At 49.9% G+C, this 21520-nt stretch overlaps 1 protein-coding gene across 7 annotated transcripts in view; it reads left to right on the top strand.

The window, feature by feature from the left end:
* The first annotated feature begins 245 nt into the window (after window positions 1–245).
* The window catches only part of FBLN5 (fibulin 5), an 84594-nt gene continuing 63319 nt past the window's right edge, over window positions 246–21520 (top strand). For 3 of the 7 annotated variants that reach the window (XR_007153264.1, XR_007153263.1, XM_047863976.1), the window contains exons 1-4: window positions 246–420; window positions 5003–5057; window positions 7015–7066; window positions 10971–11225. Coding sequence is in view for 5 of the 7 variants with exons in the window: in XM_047863976.1 (XP_047719932.1) it covers window positions 260–420; window positions 5003–5057; window positions 7015–7066; window positions 10971–11225 (523 nt within the window). In the remaining 2 variants the exon portion in view is untranslated. Of the gene's footprint in view, window positions 514–766; window positions 1236–1439; window positions 1761–5002; window positions 5058–7014; window positions 7067–10970; window positions 11226–21520 lie in introns of those variants that run through there. The other 4 variants (XM_047863979.1, XM_047863980.1, XM_047863978.1 and 1 more) reach the window with 4 other exon arrangements.

The following is a 21520-nucleotide window of genomic DNA, read 5'->3' as shown; positions in this document are numbered from 1 at the left end:
AGAAAGGAAGGAAGGAATAGTTCGCAACCACCGATACAACGAATGTAAAACACTTAACATCATGCCTCTTGTTCTTATCCATCATTCTGCTTTCCCTGTCCTTTTTTGTCTTCTCAAATCTCTATTTCACTCGTTAAAATCATTTTCGAGTCGAGGATTTTTTTTCTTTTTAATTAAAAAAATTCCCAGCTGGATTGAGATGTCACATTGAGGACGTGTAAGGTGCACGGTCTCTGGATATTTTCACTGCAGTCAGAACATGCCCCTCCAGAATCAGGGGGTGAGGGCGGGGCGGGGCGAGCGTCCTCGCGAAGGTTTGCATTTTGCACAAGCTCCTTGTCTCCCGTTAGCATCGGCCAGATCCCATCCTCCTCTTCTTCCCCACCCCGTCGTGCTCTCCACCCCTTCTTCTGGAAAACCGTGAGTCTCCTGTCGCTGCCCCCAGGCCTCCGCTTCCCTGGGTCTGGCTTCCCAATACTTGATAAGATTCTGGTCCCCGTCGCCGTGCTTGTCGTGAGTTCAAGGCATCCGTCTCCCGGAGGAGGGGCGTCCCCAGGCCACCGCCCCCAGCCCCCCACCCCCACCCGCCACCCGCCACCCGCCACCCGCCACCCGCCACCCGCCACCGCCTCGGCCTGACCGGCCCAGCCCGGCAGGGACGTCCTCGCGGGGTGGGAAGTAAAGGGTCAACAGGCCCTCCCAGCCGCCCCCGCCCCCCCCTGCACTTGCCCGCCAATCGCCTCCGGTAGAGATGCGGGGAGCCCGAGTGCGGCTGCTCCGGCGGGGCGCGGGACAGGGCTCTCCTCCCAGCGCTGGGTCCTGGCAGACGCCCCAAGATTGTTGTGAGGAGTCTAGCCAGTTGGTGAGCGCTGTAATCTGAACCAGCTGTGTCCAGACTGAGGCCCCATTTGCATTGTTTAACATACTTAGAAAATGAAGTGTTCATTTTTAAAATTCCTCCTCCAATTGGTTTAATGCTGAATTACTGAAAAGGGCTAAGCAAAACCAGGTGCTTTCTCTGTGGGCTCTCCAGTGGCTCGGAGCACCCAGGCTCTCCCCTCGTCCTCCCCACGACTGGCTCGTCCCCCTGGAATAAACACACCGGCCAGCCCCACGCTCGCTCGCTCGGGCCCAGAGGGAGCTGAAGTTCAGGGCCGGCTCCGAGGTCCGGCGCTGCCAGCTTTCTAGTTTCCCCTTTGCCGCTCCCGCATCTTGGACATGCCAGGATTAAAAAGGTAGGTCCCCCCCGCCCCCTCCCCGCTCAGGACTTTTTCCTCCAGGGTCTGGAAAGCTTACTGAAAAACCCGAGGGGTGGAAAATGGCTATGGCTGGGATTCAGGCTGTGTCAGGATGTTGGAAAAGGCATTAGCTAGTGATGCAATGATATTGTTAATTATAAAAAGCTGCGCCTTTGTAATTTCCATCTTGAAGCCTTCTTTCGGGGGTGGGTATTTTATAACACGGTTTCAGAAGTCCGCGACCCGGAGAGAGCTGCAGAACCCTCGGAGCCCGACTCTCCTTTCTTTTCCCAACGGGCAGCCGTTTTAGGATATATATCTGTTTCTGAAGTTGGGGGGCCAATTGCTAGTTCGCTAGCAATTACTAGCAGTTACTTTGTCGCATTGGCTGTTGGACAAGCCGCCGGGCTAGCTGGACATCCCCAACTTGGGTTTGCTCTATGTCTGTGTGGGATTCACAAAGGGCATGCGACCCAGAAGTTTCAAGCCAATGAGAAGCGGGGACTACAGACAGAAATACATGTAAGCAAATGTTTTGCTGTTCTTTAAGGAAATTGCAATTCCAGTCAAGTAAGCCTTCAACCTTGAAGAACTTTAGATTATATCTGCACAGTCTTTTATCTATGGAACTCTTGAAAATGTGGCTTGCTTTAGACACATGAACTCTGTGTGTGTGTGTGTGTGTGTGTGTGTGTGTGTGTGTGTGTGATGCCTGTCCTGGCCACCAGCACTTCTGTGACAGACAGCCCTGAGATACCGTTGGTCGCTCTGGCTTTCCTTGCAGTTTAGGCTGGTGCACAAAATGGGTGGACCCACCTGATGTTGAAAGTTCCGGGGACCAGTTGGGAACCTCAGAGGCTCCCCTAGAACTCCTATAGTTTTTCGAGTGTTCTGGAGTTCTTCGTGACAAGGTGTAACTATTTGAGAGACCGTGGGAGCAGAAGGGTGTGGGTTCTTTCATTTTCGGAAAACCCTCTCGATCAGCCGGGAACTGACTTGGCCCTCAGGACCTGGCGGTGGCTCTCCCAGGAGGCTGGGCTGCAGGCTGGACCTCTCAGAGGAGCCCTGTCCCAGAGCTGCCCTCCGGCCAAAGGGAACAGGCAGGCAGGAGTAGGGGGAGAAATGGGGTTAGCATGGCTTTTCCACTCGCTCTTGGAGCCCACTGCATTCAGTCAGGCTGTTCTGTCTCCAATATAAACGAGACAGGGTTTTATAACCAAGCGAAAGGAAACTTCATGTGAAGAAACAGGAAAACATTGAAATTCATAACATACAGCTTGGAAAATAAATTTGTTATTGTTCTTTCATTCCTTCCAGATATAAATCTGGCCGTCGCAAATATCAAAAAACCCTTGGATTTGGCTCTGCACTTTATAAGGTCAGAGCTGTCTCCGGCGTTCTAGAACCTGGCTCACACAGGCACTTACACGAAATGAAAGCGTGTGGACTCTCAGGGTCTTTATTCTTTGGATCAGGGACCAGAGGAAGGAAGCGGGCCTGCGTCTTCTAGCACCACATCAGGGTTTTGTTCCCTCTGGATGTCACCTCAATCCTGGGACCCTCCAAGTACCCAGTGTTGCTGATCAAGATGGGCCTTGTGTCATGGATTGAGTGAGCTTTATAATGTATCGAACATTCTTTTCATGAAGGGAGCGATTTTAAACAGGAGGTGTATATGGATAGGAGCAGGTCTTCAAGATCACCTCCTCCAGGAAGCCTTCTCTGACCTTCCTGTCTCTGCTTCGAGCCTGGCTGTTATGGTGCTTGCTGGGTGTTTCTCCCAGTGTCCTTCTATACAAAGCGTAGAGATGTTATCGAGTGGCTCTACAACCAGCTCCCCACGGCAGCAACTGAGTCATAGTTTTGGGAGCTCTTCCGTCTAGGGTCTGTGTTGGCAAGTGGTGGTTGCCCAGAGAAATCACTATTGAACTAAACGCTAATAGCACCAATAGCAATAAATAAAGCCCTTCACATACACAGATTTTTTTTTAAAAGCCATTGTAACCATTTTTAAGCATACATTCAGTAGCGTTAAGTACATTTCACGTTGTGCAGTCAATCTCTAGAACCATCTTGCAACACTGAAACTCTGTCCTCAAGAAACGCTACCTCCCCGTTCCTTCTTCTCCTCAGCCCCTGGCACCCGCCATTCTGCTCCTTGTTTATATGATTTTTAAGTTTTTTTAATGTTTATTTATTATTTTTAAGAGAGGGAGAGAGAGAGAGACATACAGAATCTGAAGCAGGCTCCAGGCTCCGAGCTGACAGCGCAGAGCCCAATGGGGGGCTAGAACTCACAAACTGGGAGATCGTGACCTGAACTGAAGTCAGAATGCTTAGCCGACTGAGCCACCCAGGCGCCCCTGTCTCTAGGATTTTGACTGTTCTACGTCAAAATGGAATCATACCGAATTTATCCTTTTGTGACTGGCTTATTTCACTTAGTATACCGTCCTCAAGGTTTATCCATGTGGCAGCAGGTGTGAGAATTTCCTTCCTTTTAAAGGCTGGATAATATCCTGATGTGCATGTTGTTTATTCATTCATCTGTCGACGGACTCGTGGGTTGTTTTCCCCTTTGGGCTGTCGTGAATTACCTGCTATGAACATGAGTGTACATATATCTCTTCAGGTCCCTACTTTCACTTCTTTTGGGTGTTTCCCCAGGAGTGGAATTGCTGGATCATATGGTAAAACCATTTCTAATATTCTGGGGCGCTGCTCCCACGGCTACAGATTGCATCATCTCCCCACCAACAGTACCCAAGGGCCCCAATTTCTTCACGTCCTTGCTAACACATGTTTTCTGCTCTTTCGATTACAGCTGTCCTGATGGATGTGAGGTGGTATCTATTTTGTATATGTTTTAAATGTTTGTTGGTTTTTGAGGTGGGGAGGGGCAGAGAGAGAGGGAGACAGAGAATCCTAAGCAGGCTCTGCGCTGACAGCAGAGAGCCCGATGCGGGGCTCGAACTCACAAACCGTGAGATCATGACCTGAGCCGAAGTCGGATGCTTCACTGACTGAGCCCCCCGGGCGCCCCACTATTTTGTGTTTTGAAAGCATATTGGTGACCATGATTTTATTGGACAGAAGCTTGTGGCTGGTGAAGGGTAGAACTCGCAAGCTCAGAGAGGTTTGCTGGCTTGTGAATGGAGAGCCAGCCTGACCCGGGGCTTCCAGACTCCTCCTCCCAAGCATTGCCTCTGTGTTCATTCTTCCCCCAGCTGCCCAGGTGCCCCAGCCCCTCTTCGCCATCGGGGCCCGTGGGACACATGCCCTGGGATTAGGCGACTTTCGCGAGACCCCTCTCTTCCATAGAAACTCAGGTGCTTCACATTTGCAGTTTCCTTGCATCCTTTGAGGCTTGTTCTCTCTGTAACCATTTCGGAATAAAGACGTTCAAGACTCAGGCAGATCTCCTCGTGTCAGAAGTGAAGACCAGGCCGCTGGTCAGGACTTAGTGTGTGCCACAGCGGTGGGTTTTAGAGTTTTGTCTTTGAAGCAGCGAAACCTTTTACTAAAAAAAAAAAAAAAAGTTATCTAACACATTATCCCAACATATGAAGCCAGTAGAAGAAGGAAGGTTCTGTCTGGGGTGCTTGGGGGCATCTGGAGTCCACTTTGACCTCTGGAGCACCATATATAAGCCCCCGGTGGAGTCACCGTTGCAAATGCATGGGCAACATGAGACCCATGTTTATCCCCAGACCTTGATTCTGGAAGTGTCTTGGGCATTGACATACCGGCTTTTTGCTCTGCAGGATACTCACCGTTACCATTCTGGCTCTCTGTCTTCCGAGTCCCGGGAATGCACAGGTATGATTTTTATTTTGTGTATTATCTAGAAGCGTGCTAAAAATCAGGGTGAGGGTGTCCAGCCACGCATTTCAGAATCCTAGGATTGTGGGGCTGGGAGGGGCTTTGCAGTTCACTCAAGCTGAGCTCTGGGTCGTACAGAGATCAAAGCCGGGCTCAGAGAAGTTGACGCTTGCCCCAGGTCGTACTTTATAGATGGCAGGGCTGGGACCTCAGTGTCCTGGTTCCCAATCCAGGACTTCTGATCGGATCTGCTGCCTTATTTGTGTCCCTTGGGTCTCGATTTATGGTAAATGTTAAAAAGTCAAAGGTGCTGTAGTCCTTGAGGGCGGTGGTGCCCACGTGAGTCTCTGTGTCTCCACAGACCCATTTCTGGCTGGAGGAGGTGGGCAGAGGACCCACCTCTGGGCGGAGCCCCCTGGCGGGAGTGTGGAGGGTGGCGGAGTCAGGCCCCGGAGGCCTGTAGCGCCCAGACTTTATTAAGCCACATTTGTGTCAGCCTTTGAGAATGTGGGCACATCCTTCCTGAAAACCCAGAGCAGCCTCTTTGTCTCTGGCTCAAGGCCTCACTGAGCAGGGCTGAGGGCCCACAGGCAGGTGGGGGAATGTTCTTTCCCTTCCTGTTAAGAATTTCGAAATGGATTCAGGCTATTGGGGATGGAAAGGATCTAAGGAAGAGTCACAGAGACTTAGATCTTGGGAGGACCTTGGAGTCCTCTGACCCAGCCTCATGGTGACAGGTGGTGACATTCAGGCCCGGGGAGGGTGATGGTCCCAGTACTGTGTTTACTGGGCTTTGGGCACCTGGCATACATCAACACCTCCGGTCGTTACAACCACCCCGAAGTGAGTACTGTTGCCCCCAATTTAAAGGTGAGGATGTGGAGGCATCGAAAGTTGTCTGGTGAGTAGCGGCTGGAGTAGGAAGTTGAAGCCAGGCGGGCTGGCGGAATCGAACCCCCCACTGGTGCTTAGTTGATGATCCAGGGCTGGACTTGGGTCCCCTGGTTTCCCAAGCTGGACGGCACAGCCTCCTGGCTCATTTGCTCCTTTTCTTTTGCCCCAGGGACCTAATACTCCTGAGCCCACTCCCATGAATGCCAGCCAAATCCATCATCTCCACAAACCAGCCCAGAGCTCAGAGAAGCCAAACCCCTGAAAGCTCAGGGACGGCCAGGGACGGGGTTCCTGTAGCCGGAAACATTCCTTTTCCCTGTACTCCTATAAAATGTCTGTCTCCAGGGTCTTCCCCAGAGGCCTACTGTCGGCCCCCGTGACACTTTCCGAAGTTCATAAAGTTGTAACTCAAGTTGCCCGTGAAAACCGCACCCTGTGGGGACTGTTGAGATCTATTTCTAGAAGCATCTTTGTGTAATTGTCTTGCTGAGATTGAAGTGGAGAGAATTCCCCAATTCTAGTTTTCGTAGAAAACTGACTGCCTCACTGTGTAGCGTTTAGGTTAGAGGATTAGGTTAGGGCATCTCACAGGGGGCAGGGCACCCACAGCGGGCCTGGAGGAGAGGAGGTCGGATGGCACCCAGAGGGAGAGAGTGATTGCCCTTAAAAGCAGTCCTATCCATTCCCAGAAAGATGCAAACACGGAATGTGGCTCATCATCAGGCAGATTAGGTGTGATTATCACTGCTCTTCATAGCTAGGGCAGGAAATGGTCCCAGATCTGCTAAAATTGGGAGTTTTGAGGCAATGGCGTGTGTGTGTTGGGGGGGTGGGGTGGCGGTTAAAGGGGAATGCTAAGTGTAAAATGATTATAAGAAAATATTCCAACGAAGAGCAGGCAAATAGGTATTATAATACAGGTGTTGGTATTATGGATGCTTTTTTTTCTTTACTTCATTTCCTGAACTTTCTGTGATGTCCTTGTAATACTTTTATAGTTAAAAGAAAAAAACAGCCAAGAAATTGGCCTTACCTCTTTCTCCTCTCTCCTTTCCTGCAGCAACAATGCACTAACGGTTTCGATCTGGACCGCTCGTCAGGACAGTGTTTAGGTATGAGGCCACTGAGGATCCTGTGCCGGGTGGGGCGTTCAGGGACAGACTGACTGCCGGGTTGTTTACTACCCAGCTGTTGCTCGATGTTATCAAATCTGTATTGGCCTGGATTATGGAAGAAAACAGGGCCACAGAATGCTTGAAGTCAATAATGCCCTTTTATCCATCCTTTTCTGTGTGCCCAGCCCGGGGCTGAGGCCTGCGGGGGGCGAAGATGAGCGAGAACTGGGCACGTCCCCGAGGGGCTCTCCATCTGTATTCGTCCACTGTGGCTGCCGTAACAGATTGCTACAAATAGAGGCTTGAACGACAGAAAGTGATCTTACAGCTCATCTGTAGATCGTTATCTATATTATTTGTAGGTCAGAAGTGCTACAGGGGTAGCACTTGGTAGATCCTGCCAACATCGAGGGGCCAGGAAAGCTTTTCCCCTTTCTGGAAGCTCTAGGGGAGAATCCTTGCCTTTGTTCATGTGTGTTGTTGGCAGAATTCAGTTTCTTTCTTCCTTTTGATTTTTTTAATGTTTATTTATCTCAGAGAGAGAGAGAGAGAGAGCGCGCGCGCGCGCGTGCGCGCGCGCGCGCATGAGTGGGGGAGGGGCAGAGAGAGAGGGAGACACAGAATCCGAGGCAGCTCCAGGCTCTGAGCTGTCAGCACAGAGCCCGATGTAGGGCTCAAACCCATGAACCGCAAGATCATGACCTGAGCCGAAGTCGGATGCTTAAGTGACTGAGCCACCCAGGCGCCCCAGTTCCCCTTTTTTTTTTTAAATTGAGATATGGTTGACACCTAACGTTGTATGAGTTTAAGGTGCACAACTTGATTTGATATGCTTCTGTATCACAATATGATTACCACCACAGCATTTGCTAACGCCTCCATCACAGCACGTAATGACGTTTCTTTTCTTATGATGAGAACATTTAAGATCTGCTCCCTCAGCAGTTTGCAGGCATGCAGTTCAGTATTGTCCACTGTCCTCCCAGTGCTGCACGTGACTGTATGGGGGCACTTACCCATCTTCTTTGTTTGTCCCTTTCCCGGCCTTCTCCAGCCCCCAGCCCTCGTCAGCCCCCTTTCTACTCACTACTTTTATGGGTTTAGCTCTGTTTGATGCCACATGTAAGTGAGATCATGCAGTGTTTGTCTTTCTCTGCCTGACTTAATCTCACTTAGCATAACGCTCTCCAGGGCCATCCACGTTGCTGGAAATGGCATGATCTCCTTCTTTCTCATGGCTGAATAATATTCCATTGAGTGTGTGTATAAATATGTGTGTGTGTGTGTGTGTGTGTGTGTGTGTGTGTGTGTGTGAAGCTATGTATCTGGTTATAAACCCACCTTTGTCCATTCATTGCTGACACTTAGCTCGTTTCCAGGCCTTGGCTGTTGTGAATAGTGCTGCGGTGAGCACAGGAGTGCAGACATCTCTTTGAGATTCTGTTTTCATTTCCTTTGGATAAATACCCAGAATTGGGATTGCTGGGTCATATGGTAGTTCTGTTGCTAATTTTTTTTAATGTTTATTTATTTATTTTGAGAGAGAGAGAGAGAGCACGCACAAGCGGGGCAGAGGGGCAGAGAGAGAGAGAGGGAGAGAGAAGATCCTAAGCAGAATCCTTTGACATGGGGCTCAACCCCATGAACTGTGAGATCATGACCTGAGCCGAGATCAAGAGTCAGATGCCCAACCGACCAAGCCACCCAGGCTCCCCTATGTTTTAATTTTTTAAAATATTTTTGTAAATGTTTATTTAGTTTTGAGAGACAGGCAGATTGCAAGGGGGGGAGGGGCAGGGAGACAGGGAGAGACAAAATCGAAAGCCGGCTCCAAGCTCTGACTTGTCAGCACAGAGCCCCACGTGGAGCTCGAACCCACGAACTGTGCGCGCTCATGACCTGAGCTGAAGTCGGGCGCTTAACCGACCGAGCCGCACAGGTGCCCCTGTTTTTAATTTTCTGAGGAGCTTCCATGCTGTTTTGTGTAGTGGCCGCACCAGTTTACAGCCCCACAGAATTAAGCTGGTGGTTGTGGGACTGAAGCCCCTGTGTCCTTGCTGGCCGTCAGCAGAGGACCTTTCCCGGTTTCAAGAGGCCTCCTCAGTCCCAGCCTCATGGTCCCCTCGCCCATCTTCAGAGTCACCACCGTGAGTTAAGTCCCTCACGGGCTCTAGGATCTCTTCTTTTCCCATCGTCACATCTCCACATCATCAACCCTTCTCGCCTCCTCTTCTTCCGCTTTTAAGGATTTAGGTGATTACACTGCGCTCACCCACGTAATCCCTCCGTCTGAAGGTCAGCCCAGCTGGTTAGCAGCTTTAATTCCACCTGCTGCCTCATTCGCCTTTGCCAGGTAACCTGATATAGTCACAGGTTCCGAGGATTAGGATCGACATTCGGGGGCTATCCTCCTAGTACGTCATCTAGTGGGAGAGGCAGACCCAGACGGGAGTGAACTCTGTACATGGTGGAATAAAGCCATTGCAAAGTTAAGGTGACAGCAATGGGCCCTGCAAAAGTAGGGGAGGGAGTGAGGTCTTATGTCAGGGGTCAGTAAAGAAAGCCTTCACGGAGGCCACACTTGAATTAGGCACTGACGGACGAATAGGATCCCGAGAAACAGCATTCCAGGTGAAGGAACGGCAGAAGCAAAGACCAGGGTGGAAAGGACGTTGAGTATAGCATAGTTTGTTGTGGGTGGAGCATAGCATATGTCAAAAGATAATAAGGCAGCCCCACCTGTCCCCACCTCTGGGATGAATTTAGCTTTTTAATTACATTTGACTGAAGCCAGATCATTTGTCTTCCCTGAGCTCACATCAGCTGAGAACCGGAGGGGCGATAGATGGTTCCAAAAAATGACGAGTGGTGAGAACCCTGGAAAATCTAGGCTTGCACTTTGAGTCCAGGTGCTGGGGGACAAGGATGGGCCAAGGCGTGAGAGGGGGCAGCGGCCATTTTTTTCTGTCCCTTCAGACTTACGGAGGGTCTCAGGCCTACAGCTAGAGAATGGGGCAGCTGAGCCTCCACATTACCCTTTCCTGAGCTGAGAGTTGGGGTGCATTTCTCGGATGAGCCAGCTGGGGTGAGCCGTTGGGACCCAGGCGTCTTTCCCCCAGCCTCTGTTCCCCCATGGAACGACCTCAAGGATGGTGAGAGGGCCCAGCGTGCGGGTTCAGGCAGTGGGCTGCCCGTGCTGGAGCCAGAGGCCAGGCGTCCCCCGTGCCAGCCTAGCGTGGCTGATTTTCTAGGGAACCTACCTCCTGCTCCGGGTGGGACACCAGCCTGGGCTGGAAACAGGCCCGTCTGGTGGCCCGGTGTGAGCTGACTTCCAAGTAAGCCTCCACTTTCTTAACAAGTGACTAGCTCTCAGCCAAGCCTTGTCTTCCTTGATGCAAGGGACTCTCTCCCCTGCCCAGCTGTCACTTGGAGTTGAAGTGGGAACAATGATTAGGTCCATCGTGGTGTTTCCCGAGCGTCCTATGGGCACATGGGAGCACCAGAGATGGTTTTAGATGGTACACTCACAGATAAAACACTCTTTATTTTAGTAGTTATATATTCATTGCTACTGTCACCTTCTATTTATGTTAATTGATAGTGTTTGCTTGGGTTTTGTGGATGTGGTCCAGCTTGTGATGTGGTCTCTGGGTGACACTGGCCAACTTGATTCACTTTAGCCAACATTTGGGAATGCCTGCGGTGATGAGCCATGGTCTGCCCTCACTGTTTGGGAGCAGGTGATTTGGGAATGCCTGCGGTGATGAGCCATGGTCTGCCCTCACTGTTTGGGAGCAGGTGCTGGGGTAAAGAGTGTTTTGGGGTCCTTTGCTTCAATATGCACCATGCACGGTGTGGCCAGGGAGCCACTAACTCTCATCCTCTTCTGTGGCCCTTCCAGACATTGATGAATGCCGGACCATCCCTGAGGCCTGCCGAGGAGACATGATGTGTGTTAACCAAAATGGCGGGTATTTATGCATCCCCCGAACAAACCCAGTGTACCGAGGGCCCTACTCGAACCCCTACTCGAACCCCTACTCAGGTCCGTACCCAGCAGCGGCCCCACCGCTATCAGCTCCAAACTACCCCACGATTTCGAGGCCTCTCATATGCCGCTTTGGATACCAGATGGATGAAAGCAACCAGTGTGTGGGTGAGTATCCCAGCATCTCAGGCTCCCTGTGCCCTGTGCTCCGGTGAAGTCCTAATCCGGCAACGATGAAGTCCTAACCCATCAAACAATGACTTACCTTCTACAAAGTTCCTTCACTCTTAGCGGCCTGTGTCTCTGGGAACCCTTCCAACCCTAGTCACGTGACAGTTCTCCAGAAAGCCAATTTGTTTTTTCTTTATTTTCGTCTATCATCTGTCTAAAGACCAAGCGTATGTTTTCTCTGTCCAATAGTAAATGCATCTGGTCTAATTCAGTGAATCCCAGAGAGAAGATCTAGAAAGACCATCACTTTCTCTTCAAACACCCCTCACCCTTGAATGGAATGTATGCTCTTGAAATAAAAGAAGTCTCGAAGGCCATGGCCAACTGTTCTGGAAAGAGAGTGGGTTCCTTGGGTGGGCGCCCGTGTTCTTTTGGCCTAAATGAGCCTCAGTTATGGGAACTCACAGCAAGAGTAGACCTCTGCGGGGAAGGCAACACCACATGCCAGGAGGCCCCAAGGGGGTTGGCAGGTGGTTGGACCCATGCCCTCTTTGGTGTCTATGGCCAGTGTGGTCTTGGTGGAGGGTTACCTGGATGGTAGCTTTGATGGTTGGACCAAAACCTTTGTAACTGCTTTGTAACTGCTTCCAGCTTTGGTGGATGGTCTAGAGGGATGATGGCTCCAGCCTTTTCTGATCATGGACCCCATATATAAGATCTTTTTGAGCCTGGAGCCCCATGATATGCGTATTACATATCCTAGTATACTAATATGGTTTGAAGAGTATAAAGCATACATTAAAACAACATTTTAGAGGATGTGATAAAAATAAGTGTGCATTGAAGTTCTAGTACTTTCTTCCTATACCCCAAAGCCTCAGGAGACCACTGGTGTACCTAGTGAGACTTTTATTGGTCCCATTTCAGGGCTCAGAAGTATATTGAGCTGTCAGAGAAGTTGTGCTGGTTTTTGTAACGTCTTCTATACGTTCATGGAAATGAGCGTCCATGTCCATCTGGATGCATGGAAATAGTATGCAAATGAGTGTCTTCAGAGCTGCAAGGGGAAATTGGATACACCTGGACCCAGACTTCTCCATTCTTACTGGTCTCAAGGGACGTGTGTGTGTGTGGGTGTGTCAGAGAAAGAGAGAGGGAGGGAAGGAAAGAGAGAGAGAGATGGGGGAGAGGGAGGGGAGAGCTGGTTGATGGTCACTCTGAATATAGATGAGTGGGCAAAGGCAAAGAGTATGGGTCCCAGTCGAGCCACGGGCACGGTTTGGTGGAGGGAGTGGCACGCCCTTCCTTAAAACAAGCAGAACCGTTGTAACTGGAAAGGACTTCAACAATTAACTGCAGCCTCCTCGTCTTATAGGAAAGGGAACAGGGACTCCAAAAAGTTAGTAATGACACAGGTAGGCTGGGAGTCCGCTGGCCTGACTGCCAGCATACAGTTTCCTAACTTGGCCGCACGAATTCTCTTGTCTGGTAGAAATGAAATGGTTCCAAAAGGAAATGTGCAGAAGGCGAGGTTGGGGGGCGGTGCTCCTCTTCCAGGATGTCCTGTGGGGCCCGATGCGCCAAGTGCCTGGCTTTGACTTGTAGTGAGGACGGGGGCACAGTAACCCACCAAGGTGCTCCAGGATTTCGGGAGGCGGCCTCGGGTGGCTGGGATATAGGGTGCTCTGCCTGACGTCTGGGGCAGGGGGGCGGGGGGCCGTGGAGGCCCCTCTGTGGAGCAGCTGGGACTGGTGCACGGCCCCCTGAAGTGGCCCCCTCCCTCCCACGGACCTCTTTCCAGGATCCCAGTGCCCTTGAGAATAAGGACATGGCTGGGAAACCTATTCATCGCCTGGTCCCTGTGACGTCATGCAGTTTTATGGCTCCCAACCTGTCACACAGGAGATGCAGAGCCTTCATAATGGCCCTTTTGTAAAAAGAATAGAATCAAGGAGCCCTGGCGAGGACTGGCACTGGGCCCATCCATTTCCAAAAAGTTCAGCATTTATGCATTCATAAGTTCTGAGTTCTTTCTAACTTCCCCTCCCTCCACCCCACCGTTTCCTGATCTACAGAGGTCCTTCTGGGCATTGTAAGAGGTGGCGTCCCAGGAGAGAGGGCGAGAGAAGGGGTGGGGAAGGGAGGCTGCTTCCGCCCACTGTACCCTCCAGGAACAAGAATGCGAGAGGTGGGCTTGAAAACGGGCCAAGGGGAGACGCACCAAGAGGGGACATTGTCAGTAAAAGTGGAGGAAGTGAGGACACAATTCTCACCTCCTAGAAGAGGAGAATGTAGGTCTGAGCTTGTGGAGGAAGCGTCATCAGGAAGAGCTGGGAAACATTTCTGGACCTTTGGTGTCCTAGGAGGGAGGACAGCCTCTCCAAAAGAGTCTTCTCTTCCCCGTCGAGATGAAAATAATAAGAGTGATCACCGGTAGCATCAGTAGTAACAGCAAACACTTCCACCGTGCTGCATGCGCTGTGAATATTTACATGTGAATTAACACGTTTACTCCTCACCTCCACCCTGCGTGGTAGGACTGTCATCATTCCTGTCATACTGGTAAGGGCCCAGAGCACAGACAGGTTAGGAAATCGGGTCAAGGCAAACGGGGATGAGCCAGGATTTGAAGCCATTCAGGCTCTGGATGAGGCTCAGCAAGGTTAAGGTTGTTTAAAGCCTCCCAGAGAGTCTATGTTGGAGCCCTGATTAAACATGAGGGCTTTCTCTTGCCTTTTTTTTTCTGTAATTAAAAGTTTTGTCTTATAAAATCCTGAACCTAGACAAAAGCACAGAGAACATAATGAACACTTACCTACTTATCACTCAGTTGCTGTAATTCTCAGCACAGACCAGCCTTGCTGGTGTTTATTCTCCCCCAGTGGATTAATTAAAGCAAATGTCAGGCATCGTATAACTCCATCCTTAAATACTTCAGAATGTATCTCTAAGAGATAAAGATTCTTTATTTTTACTTTTTTACTATTTATTTATTTATTTATTTATTTATTTATTTATTTATTTATTTTGAGAGCAAGAGAGAGAGAGGGAGGGGACGGGAAGAGCAGAAAGAGAGGGAGAGAGAGAATCCCAAGCAGGCTCCACACAGTGTAGAGCCCCACATGGGGCTCGGTCTCATGACCGTGAGATCCTGCCCTGAGCCAAAGTCAAGAGTTGGATGCTCAACTGGCTGAGTCATGTAGGCACCCCTTGAGACAAAAGATTCTTAAAAAAAAAAAATAGCCACAAGGCCATTATCAAACCTACAAAAATCAACTTTAATTCCTGTTTATCATTAAGTATCCAGGTGGTCGGATTTCCTGGGCCGTGGCATAAATGTCTTCTTTTCTGTTGGTTTGTTTGAATCAGACCCAAGTAAGGTCTACAAATTGCATTGGGTGGGTAATAGCTCTTAATCTTTTTTGTTTGTCTTGCTGCGTAGTTGAAGAGGTGGTTTGTCCTGTAGAATTCCTTACATTTGACATTTGGCTCACCACGTTTTTATAACATGTTCCTTCATCCGTTCTATTTTTCTGTAAACTGTTAATAGATCTGGAGCCCTGATCCAGTTCAAATTAAATTTTTTTGGCAAACCGCTTTATAGGCAACACTCTGATCTTTTGTCCCCTTTATGCCCTGGTTGCTCCTCATAAACTATAAGACAATCTGCTTGAAACACAAGTGGACAGTTTCACCATGGCTTCCCTTTTCCTGCATTTTGGAGCCATTTTCAAAGAAGTGGGTTCCTCCCTTGTGCCCAGATTGGACCGTGACCTGTTTCTGCAGGCCAGACAGGGCCAGGCTCAGTGTACAGGTCTCCTGTGCCCTTGAGTTTCCTTCTTGACTTCTCTCTTTTGGGTTCTGCTTTGGAGGTGACTAGACCTTGCTTCTTCTGGAACAAACTTTGGCCGCAGATTTGAGTCCCCCAACCCCTAGCTGTGAATTTGGATCACCCGGGACACTTGTAGACTGAACGGTGACCCATGAATTGCAGCCCATGCGACAAGAAAGTGTTTTGTGTCATCCAGAAAGCTGGCATCTTGGCTTGGGGGTGCTCAGCCCTGGAGCCACCTCCACGAGGGTGGTGGGACTCATGGCTGGTTAGGATGTGTCCTCCAGATCCTGGACCCTTGGGAGATCGGTGGCCTGCTTCTCTAGCGATGGAGAGCCACATGGACATGGTTAGTCGGCCAGGAGACCCCCGTGCTGCTGCGGGGAAGTTATACCTACCTGGGTGCACCCCAGACGCGGACAAAAGGTAAAATCAAACACTAGCAACGGTTCTGAGCTGGCCAAAGGACCTCATAGAAGCAGACTGGGATGGGGTTGACAGCGTGGGTGCCGAGGCCTTAGGAAGAGGGGAGCTGGGCTGTGGAGCCGGAGCACCCAGGATTTGAACCCCGACTCAGCAACCTTCCTATCATAGTGCACTGCCTCAGACCTTTGACCAAGGTCCCTGAATGTGGATGTCACTTGTTTATGTGTCCCCACTGGGGCTCGACGTGTCACCTCTCTGGGTGGACATTCTTGGTTCTCGCTTTGCCAGTTAACTTGGCTTAGTGGCAAATTTAGGGACTTCGTCGGTGACTTCACCATGCTCACGAAATGTTCTGCGACTGAGCTAGCAGCCTTTTCCTGGAGCCGTGCTACCCCAGGGACTGCAGGAGATCTTGTGGTCATTTGTGAAATTAGGAGCAATGCCTTTATTCTCCCTCCTGGCCCCGGGGATTTCTCATTGATCAAAGCGCACGAGCAGGCAGGTAGGGACACATATGGATCCTTCTGGAAGATGGATGGTGCTAGCCTGAGGCTTTCTCTTGAAGGCCAGCCAGTTTTTATTCAGCCAGTGTTGAATGTAACCAGTGTAAACAGAGCATCTATTGGTGCCAGGCTCTGGTCTGGGCACCAAGGGGACAGGGTGTCTGGGCACGGCCCTGGGGCTGTCTCCAGGGCTTACCGTCAAGGAAGAGAGATTAGACGCAAAAGAAGTGGCTGAAATACTAGGTGTCCTGTGATAGGTCTCCGAGATGTGTAAGAGAAGGCAGAGATGGGAAGGCTGTGCATTCTGGAATGGACAGGGCTGGAACTTGGACATCAGATAGGCCTTGATTCCCACCCTAGTTTGGCTGCTTCCTGGCTGTGAGACTTGGGTCTCAGTTTCCTCATCTGTAAAATGGGCATAACAAGGTCTAACTTGCAGAGAACATACAAAAATACCTTGTCCCGTGTCTGCACGGAGTATCACATGGTCCGTGTTAATCAGGAAAGATTCTAGGGTCTCGAGATGATAACCTATAGGAAGATTCACAGAGTCTGAATTCTTTAAAGAGCCTAATTCCTGAAAACCTTTAAAATGACCTAAAACCGAGCTTTGTACATATCCACCTTGCAGACCTTTCGGGACTTTGCCCAGTTCGGCCCCTTATGAGACTTCAGTCAGATTCTGCTTCGAGATGCCAGCGAATAAACCTAGTTATTTAAACTGTGAAACAAAACAATGAGAAGTCATTCCAACATGATGGTTATTACCAGCAGATAAGACAAGGACAAGAGCACACAGAAACTTCACTTAGCTCCCAATGCAGGGGCTCCTGCAGGCTATTCTTCCTATTTTTTTTTTTTAATGTTTATTTATTTATTTTGAGAGAGAGAGGGAGAGCATGAACAGGGGAGGGGCAGAGCAAGAGGGAGAGAGAGAATCCCAAGCAGGCCCTATACTGTCAGCACGGAGCCCGACACGGGGCTCCAACTCACGAACCGTGAGATCGTGACCTGAGTCAAAATCAAGTCGGACGTTTAACCGACTGAGCCACCCAGGTGCCCCATTCTTCCTCTTTTTTATATGGGCTTTTATGTAGGGCTGTAACGTGAAACCAAGTCCTCAGGGATCAAACCAGAAGGAAAATAGAGGAAGCACAGGCCACTCGGTTCTTCAGCTGCTGAGGGCACTGGCATTAGGCTGGCCCGGGAAGAAGGGGGACCAGGATTGAGGCAGGGGCTCCACAGTTGGGTTTGCTCAGCCGTCCTTGTGAAGCAGGCTTCAGCAAGTTTGTTCCCCTGACTCAGGCTGTCCCTTCTCGCTTCGGGTCTTTCCCGGTCGTTGGCTGGGACAGTGAGCAAGCAGCAGAGCCTCTCTGAACCTCAGTTTTTCCGTCTGTAAACAGGGGATGACAGTACCAACTTCGGTAGGATATTTGTGAGAATTAAGTGAGATACGCATATAAATGGTCTAGCGTGGAGGCTGGTGTGTGGTGAGGGCTAGTAACACTTACTACGATGATTGTTTTCATGATTTCAGATCTAATCATTCCATTATGAATTCTCCTGCTTCAAATCCCTAATCCTGTTATTCTGTTAGCGTTTGTTATTTCCCCTGGGAACTAGGTTTAATAGTGCGTGACTTTCAGAGGGTTGAGGGTTGGATTCTAGCTACTTTTTGGCATGAGAGGCCTCCGAGGAGACCTAAGCAGAGAAGGGACTCTGGGAAGTATCAGGACAGCTCTTTTCCTGGGAAATGCAGGTCTGCTGTGGGGCCTGAGGTTCCAGATTCCTCATAAGCCCTTGGGAGACGCTGCTGGTCCCAGAACCACACTTTTTTTTTTTTTTTTTTTGCAAAGGCTTCCTTCCATCTGTCTATTCTTAGCTAGGACTGCATTTAAAGAAATCTTAAAACAAGGGGCGCCTGGGTGGCTCAGTCGGTTGAGCGTCCGACTTCGCTCAGGTCACGATCTCACGGTCCGTGAGTTCGAGCCCCGCATCAGGCTCTGTGCCGACAGCTCAGAGCCTGGAGCCTGCTTCAGATTCTGTGTCTCCCTCTCTCTCTGGCCCTCCCCCCATTCATGCTCTGTCTCTCTCTGTCTCAAAAATAAATAAATGTTAAAAAAAAAAAAAAAAAAAAAAAAAAGAAATCTTAAAACTTAATTTTTTCAATATAATTCCCATATTGTTTGAATTTCTGTTTAAAAACAACCCTTCCCCCCACCCCCTAAATTTTTTTAAAGCCTATAAAGACCATGTGGTAAAGGGACATTTATAAAGGACATTGATAAGAACTAAATAGGGGTGCCTGGGTGGCTCAGTCAGTTGAGCGTCCAACTCTGGTTCAGGTGATGATCTCACAGTTTGTGAGTTCAAGCCTGCATCGGGCTCACTGCTGTCAGCATAGAGCACAGAGCTGATTCAGATCCTCTGTCCCCCACTCTCTCTGCCCCTCCCCCACTCATGCCCCCCTCTCAAAAAATAAAACATTAAAAAAAAAGAAACACGGTATTTATACATCACATCAAAGCTGTAGCAGTTATTCTGACGCGTGTTGAAATATTTGGCATATCTTGAAATTTTGTTCTCACTTATTGCTACTTCAAAATTGTACAGGGTATTAGAGCTGCTGTCCAATCTTATTCAATGCACTGATAAGGAAGCGTATATATTACTATCTTACACATCCATTTAAAAAATATTTTGATAAGCCTTTCAATGTAATTGGTCTCTTTTGTAATCCTGTGAATTTCATTGCATGCAATTCAAAGCATTCTTCTGAGCAGGGGTCCGTGGGCTTCATCAGTCTGTAAAATGGGTTCATGAGATACACACAAAAGGCTTAAATTCCTTGGATGAGATGATCTCTCAGGGTTCCTCCAATTTGAGGATGTTCTGCTTTTCCAAATCTTCCCAGTCCTTAGGAAGATAGTCTGGATTTTCCGTTAACTTGTCCTCGTCCAGATTGCTCAGTGATGTGGCCCCCTTCTCTATGTCGTGTTTCAACCAGCACACGTGCTCGATGACATCTGGCAGGACTGTGTCTCTTCTCCATTTGTGAGGGAGTCCCTCCCACCTACAGCTGTCACCGCCTTTGGGAACCGGCCCTAGTCCGCGGCGAGGTCCAGCGCACTGACCGGCCTCAGTGCTGGGTGGGCACCCACAGTGGGATACGCCCAGCCCTCGGTGCCTTCGTGTGGTAGGCACTTCCCCAGTGCCCGGCATAGCAAATTTCTCAATGACCTACAAATTTGTCTTGGCTCTCACCTTATGTTCCTTGGTCTGGTCCTATTTCTTTCAATTATGTTCCATGCTGGAATTAGCCAGTTGTGTGTGAAAAGCAAGCGGTATTGCAAGAGGATGAAGAAGTATGAACTTTCAATGGTCGGATGATTCAGCTTTGCTCTTGATGGTTCTGGCCAAGGTGGGTGCACGACCGGGTCTCCAGACAGTGCCTGCTGGAGGGCAGGAGGGCGCAGTTACCTGTCAGGGCCAGGGCTGAGCAGACCATCGAGCCGTGTGTGTTTTAAGTTAGTGGGAGGTGCGTGTTATGGTGCTGCTATAGAGGAGTGATGTGTCCAAATGTGTTGCAGTGGAAGAAGGTGATTATATCTTTTGTCATCAAGGCTAGATGTAGATTTCTTTTTTTCTTAAGGTTTATTTTGAGAGAGAGAGAGAGCGCACAAGTGGGGGAGGAACAGCAGGAGAGGGAGACAGAGAGAATCCCAAGTAGGCTCTACACTGCACACAGCCTGATTCAGGGCTCAGACTCAAGAACTGTGAGATCATGACCTGAGCTGAAATTAAGAGTCGGATGCCTAACCGACTGAGCCACCCAGGGGCCTCTAGGCTAGTTGTAGATTTCTTTTCAAATATCCTTTAAAAAAAAAAAAGTTTATTATTTTGAGAGAGAGGGAGAGGGAGAGGGAGAGGGGGAGGGGGGTTGGGTCAAAGAGAGAGGGAGAGAGAGAGAGAATCCCAAGCAGGCTCCATGCTGTCAGCGCACAGCCTAATGTGGGGCTCACACCCATGAACTGTGAGATCATGATTCAAGCCGAAATCAAGAGTCAGACGCTTAGCCAATTGAGCCACCCAGGTGCCTCTCAAATATCCTTTTGATGGAAGTGGATTGAACACCACTGGCCAACTCTAGAACAGAATCACTCGTATAGGTTCTGTATACACTGGCGGCTTCTGTTGATGTTCTTTTACCTGCTTGTGTGCATGGTGTCAAAAGGGCATCTGTGGCTCCTGTCCCTACCCCAGCATGAGGCAAGAAACAGAGTGATTTGGGAGCTCTTTGTGCTATCAGAAATGGATTAAATGACACAAAGAAACAAAAATATCATATGGATGCAAAACCTTAGTTTTATAGAGAGCATGTGCACGAGTATAATGAAACTGATTAAAACAATACGTTAGCAATCACATTTAATGTTATTGACCACAGCCTCATGTAAATATCCTCTGAAAGGCTCAAGTTGTAATATCTGCTATTGGGGAAAGAAAGGAGATGTTTAGTTTCTCGAAGGACCTGGAGGGAGAGGTTCGTTAGGCCAAAGAGCAGTGGGAGATAGTCCGATGGGGGGGCAAGAGCATGGGCTGTAGATTCAGATATTTGGGGTTCAAATACCCTCCTTGCGCCGTTGTCCAGCTCAGGGTGTTAAACCCTTTGCATGTCCCGTCTACGAGATGGGGTAATAATACTTCCCTTGTGGGGTTGTTTTGAAGCTTATTAGCAGAGGATATGCCGAGTGTCTCATGGTCAGGTGTGCTCCCTAAACAGTCCCAGCTGTCACTGCCCGGACCCCCACCCTCCCTGTAGGAACAGCACCTCTGGGTGCTTCACATCTTACCAATCCTCGCCCAGGCACCGGGTGAGACAGCGGGCTGCTTGTCCCAGGTGGGGAAGTTTGAGGAGGGAGCATTGAAGGGGAGGGAGGAGAGGGGCTGCCTTTTAGATTATGACCACTGATACCTCCCCCCTTCTCCACCCTGACTCCACTGAACCAGGGAGGCTGCTTCCTTTTTTTTTTTTTTTTAAGTTTATTTATTTTGAGACGGGGGAGGGGCAGAGAGAGGAAGAGAGAGAATCCCAAGCAGCCTCCGCACTGTCAGTGCAGAGCCTGATGCTGGGCTCGAACTCATGAACCGTGAGATCGTGACTGGAGCCCAAGTCAAGAGTTGGACCGAGCCTCCAGAGAGGCTGCCTTTGATCCCTTCTCTGGGGCCCTCTCAGCTCTGGAAGTGCCAAGGAGTGACATGGGTACATCTGTTCTCTGCTGTCTGGCTGCCAGCTTCTCTGGACACGTGGACATGTAGACAGAGGCGGACTCCAGACCACATGGCTGGCAGGCTGTGACCGGGGCAGTGCTGGTGGGCCGGGCTGACCCCTCGTCGGACAACCTTCCCCAGCAGGCCAGCTGCCCTCCTTGGAGGCAGAATGTTCACGGGCTCCCAGCAGCCCCCAGGTGTGTGACAGAGGGCGGGCAGGTGCCTATGTGCCCTCATCAGGACGTGGGTGGGGGAGGGGA

The sequence above is a fragment of the Prionailurus viverrinus genome, chromosome B3 (assembly GCF_022837055.1).
Source record: "Prionailurus viverrinus isolate Anna chromosome B3, UM_Priviv_1.0, whole genome shotgun sequence".
Lineage (NCBI taxonomy): Eukaryota > Metazoa > Chordata > Mammalia > Carnivora > Felidae > Prionailurus > Prionailurus viverrinus.
This window is presented reverse-complemented; position numbering and strand designations above follow the sequence as displayed.